The sequence below is a fragment of the Nansenia antarctica genome (assembly GCF_963989245.1).
Source record: "Nansenia antarctica genome assembly, chromosome: 17".
Classification (NCBI taxonomy): Eukaryota; Metazoa; Chordata; class Actinopteri; order Argentiniformes; family Microstomatidae; genus Nansenia; species Nansenia antarctica.
The window spans coordinates 9,239,705-9,244,704 of record NC_137687.1 but is presented as its reverse complement, the minus strand read 5'-3'; the positions used below and the strand labels follow the sequence as shown (position 1 = coordinate 9,244,704).

Sequence of the window (5,000 nt, the reverse complement as noted above, 5' to 3'; positions counted from 1 at the left end):
CTCTCTCCCTCCCCCCTCCGCCTCTCCCCCCCTCCCTCTCTCTCTCTCTCTCTCTCCCCTCTCCCTCCCTCCCACTCCCTCCCTCTCTCTCTCTCTCTCAGATGAGTGCGTACGTAGAAGGCAGGGTAGAAGGCAGGGTCACCCGCCTGTCGTCCACGGAGACGTCTCGTTCCCGCTCCTCTCAGGAGGACTTCCTGTGTGACCCTGCAGGGGGCAGCGGTGAGCTGCAGTACCACACCGGGCCTAAGGGGGGCAGCGGTACCAACAGCGGCAGACTAGCAGGAGGCAGCACCAGCAGTGACGTGCAGTACCGCTGCGATCCTGTAGAGGTGTGTAGTTTGTCGTATTCTACACATTCATTGCTATTGTTGTATTGTTTCTTAGATTGTATGTTGTGTGTTTTGGCTGTGTTAGCAGACTTCTCATCTGGATACTGTATAATTGTATCCTGTCTTATTTGTCACTTATGTCCTGTACTATTGTCACTTTTTATCTTGAATTATGCCTACTGCCTTATTGTCTTGTGCTGCAATGTCAGGAACCCGAAGCCTAAGAATTACACTCTCTCTGAGTTTTTGTAGTCCACTAAATCTAAGACTACAATTCCCTTGATGCCTAGCCACTAGGTGACATTTTGACACAGGTGTTGTACATTGGCTAAATCAAGTGATGTTGTTTGAACCATTTATACCACTGCATTCACTTGTCTGCTTCATGCCTGAAGAAGGTCTATGACCGAAAGCTCGCAATAAACTACGTTTTTTTGCACAGTGTTTGAGTGTGCGGATGCTGTTGTTTTGCACTGTAATAAACGTGAAACTTGATTAATAAAGTAGCGTTCTCTCCTGTAGTACCGCTCCAGCCCTGCAGGGGGCAGCAGTGAGACAGGCTCCCCTGGTCGATCCTCGTCTCAGCGGCGCTCGTGGCAGGACCTGATCGAGACCCCGCTGACCGAGGCAGGCCTGCACTACCTCCAGACTGGACCCCTAGGTAACAGACTGACCTACCTACAGACTGACCTACAGACAGACTGACCTACAGACTGACCGACAGACTGACCTACAGACTGACTGGACCCCTAGGTAACAGACTGACCTACCTACAGACTGACCTACAGACTGACCTACAGACTGACCTACAGACAGACTGGACCCCTAGGTAACAGACTGACCTACCTACAGACTGACCTACAGACTGACCTACAGACTGACCGACAGACTGACCTACAGACAGACTGGACCCCTAGGTAACAGACTGACCTACAGACTGACCTACAGACTGACCTACAGACTGACCTACAGACTGACCTACAGACAGTCTGGACCCCTAGGTAACAGACTGACCTACCTACAGACTGACCTACAGACTGACCGACAGACTGACCGACAGACTGACCTACAGACAGTCTGGACCCCTAGGTAACAGACTGACCTACCTACAGACTTACCTACAGACTGACCTACAGACTGACCTACAGACTGACCTACAGACTGACTGGACCCCTAGGTAACAGACTGACCTACAGACTGACCTACAGACTGACCTACAGACTGACCTACAGACAGTCTGGACCCCTAGGTAACAGACTGACCTACCTACAGACTGACCTACAGACTGACCGACAGACTGACCGACAGACTGACCTACAGACAGACTGGACCCCTAGGTAACAGACTGACCTACCTACAGACTGACCTACCTACAGACTGACCTACAGACTGACCTACAGACTGACCTACAGACAGACTGGACCCCTAGGTAACAGACTGACCTACAGACAGACAGACTGGACCTAGGTAACAGACTGACAGAGGCTTTTTAAAGAATCAGTACAGTTAAAACAGCAATTTAGATCGATTCCACATGGACATATTGGAGAGATTATTATTAACCCATTTAGACCTAAAACACCTGCTAAAAACACCTTCTAAAACCTGAGGGTTTTCTGAAAGACTTGAGGCTAAAAGGCTATTCCTCAGCCTCTGTAGCAGATAGAAACATGAAACAAAAAACATTTGGACTTACTTGCCTTGTGCTAATGTTCATTAAACAAAATGAAAAATCAATAAACAAAGAAATAAATGAAAATGAAATTAATACAAAAAATAACAACTGTGTACACATTTCACAGGTATTTGTTAAGTGGCAGTGGACTTTTTCTAAGAGTGACACTTTGTTTTTTAGAATGTTATTATAACAGCCATAATTATGTTCAATAAAACAAAGTAAAAACACTAAGTGGCTGAGTACTTATTGGTTCCAGTCACATATATGTGCGGGGGGGTGTACCTAGTTCAGATGAAACACGTGAACCTCGAGGGTTTGTAACTCAAGAGAGTGCGTCTGCCATAAAAGCAACAATGTGAGGTAAAATGGACGTAAGAAAACAAACAAACTGCTTCATATCCAAATAAAATCCAATAAGCCCTTCTTGAGGTCAAAGACTCCCAACCAATAGACGGTTACATAAGACAGTAGTGGATGTGGAAACTATCCTAGAAATATAAATGGTTTAAAAACTGAGGCTGCCTGTGTGGAAATGGTGCCACCATAGTCACAACCTTCCTCCCTATGCAACAATAAACACGTAAACTTTCAATATTAACAGTTTATCATCAATCCAAATGCTCAGGTACTTATACTGAGGGTCTTATTCCATTTGGGCTCATTTCAGGGTACAGATATGCAAATCGTTGTAATCAATATTACCTAGATTATCGAGAGAAAACCCTGAACATGAATAAAGGTTTTGTCCTCACTCAGCACCAAGTTAAGATCAACAAGCGATATTTAACACTAGAACAGCCATGAGGCCTCTGTGAGGAAAGAAAAATGTTATATCTTTGCACTCGATCAAATTTCAGGACCCTCCTTTCATGACTTTTCCTAGATATGTGCGTTCTACCACCCAGTATCCTCACATTTTCAAAATCACATCAGGATAAGCTAGTATGAAGCTATTTTGCAATTTTTCTGTGTAGGAAGCAGGCTAATTTACAAGCGGCCAACTAGTGGTCGTTGTGTGTAAATATCAGCTTGAGCATTGTAAAGACTATGGTCATCTTATAGAAGGTAAAAAAAAGCATGGCTGTTCTAGTGTTAAATAGAATCAGAACCACGTTGAAGGTCCAGAATGCCCTGCTGCGCTGCCAGGGTGCGGGAGGATCAACAGGATTATGTCATTTACATTTGTTCAAGGACAAACCAACACTCATGTACATGGTAAACAGCAGCTGACCTAGAATCTAAATGAGTGAAACACATTTATGAATAATGTTGAGAAAACTAGACAGAACTCACATAAACGGAAATACCTGTTCTACCTGTATATACCTGTAAGTAGGTATATATATATATATATATATATATATATATATATATATATATATATATATATATATATATATATACATACACACATATACTGTATATATTCTACAAGTACTTTTGAAACCAATAACAGTCCAATCAAGCATCTCAAACCCTGTAGTCTTTTTAACATCAATCTTACACAACAAATCAAAAACTTCCTTGGTAGAAACACAACAGATGGAGAAGGGTTATATACAGTATATACAGTGGCGGGCGGTGCATTTCACACCTAGGCCTTCAGTGATGTCCGACACATTCCTACCTGAATTATTCTACCTCTTAATACCATCGTTATGACGCCATGGCTCTAGAAACTAGACAGAAACACAGTATAACCGGGCGTTGCATCACCTTAACATAGTCAGACAAGTACAACAGAGTTATATTAATATTTCCGAAGCATTTTTAATCAATAAATCTGCATTTACAATGAAGAGTGTTAAACTAACATCTTTAAGATCGCTACATTACCCACGTCTGTCGTCTCGTCCACCATAATAGCGACAAAGGGTGCCTTTTTAATCTCCATTTTGATCTCTTCTCCCACTTCAGCAATAGCAAAAATCAGGTCGTTTTGTATTTTGCCTGACGTCCCAGTAAACACTTTGTTTGTGGACAGGTGGTAATGTAAATCTGGGTTGTTTTCAGCCAGAAAAGAAAGAAGCTCAACGTAGTTTCCTGTTTGTGGACTCGGCGCTTTTATCGTGTCCCCTAAATGAAAGTTATTGTTTACCCAAAAACAGGACACAATCGATCAGTATTATCGATCAGTCAACGAAAGCTTTCGTTGTGGCGCTCCGTTTCCCTGCGCACTTTCAAAAGGTTCACATCTACCGGCATAGTTACGCATCTCAATAGTGAATATCAATAGTGCGTATCAATAGTGCGTATCAATAGTGCGTATCCAATCAAAAGACGTGCTGGGTGCTGACATCATTGAGCCTTACAGCAGGCGCCGTTGTTGCTTTTGCTCGCATCTACATAGGTTTACTAGGAACGCCACAGGTTTTCTCGTTCCAACGTTAAGTTACAGGTCGTATCCGCGGCACCGTTTATCGTGCAGGCTGGGCAGATTTTGGAGCCCCCTAGCAACACATTTTGATTGGATAAAAGCTCTAACATAAAGGCCAGCCCTCCAAATCTCAATCGGAGACTGGAAGCAGCGCAACCAAGAGGAAAGCTATGAAATGAAGAGAATAGACTATGGGGAATCATTAATACATATTTGTGGAAAAAATATATTAAAATAAAATGTATATTCTGATGATGTTTAGGCCAGCAGAGAAGGCCTTGCTGGCCCTGACGGCACACCACTGAGTATATATATATATAATATATACTATATATATTGTTAGTTATAGGGCAGTTATCAACCAGAGAGACAGGCTATCAATCAAATAGATAGCTTGCTGAGATAAACTGTTGGTTACTGTTGGTCTTTTTTTTATTATCCATAATGCTTTTATGATAGGGATAAAACTGGTTGAGGTAGAGAGAGAGAGGGAGAGGAACTGGAACTATCTGTATGGATTTCACATCTATCGATTGGTAAACATCTTTATGTCACGTCAGCGCAGTTGCAGCCAGGTGACATTTAATAACTTGACTCGGGGGGCCCATGACTCTTC

General features: G+C 42.8%; 1 protein-coding gene across 1 annotated transcript in view; it reads left to right on the top strand.

Moving 5' to 3' along the window:
- The window catches only part of cnksr2a (connector enhancer of kinase suppressor of Ras 2a), a gene marked incomplete at both ends in the record, with an annotated part of 53,607 nt that overhangs the window by 45,454 nt on the left and 3,153 nt on the right, over positions 1–5,000 (top strand). The window contains 2 exons of the mRNA XM_080547841.1: positions 102–329; positions 852–990. Of these exons, the coding sequence (XP_080403967.1) occupies positions 102–329; positions 852–990 (367 nt within the window). The remainder of the gene's footprint in view (positions 1–101; positions 330–851; positions 991–5,000) is intronic.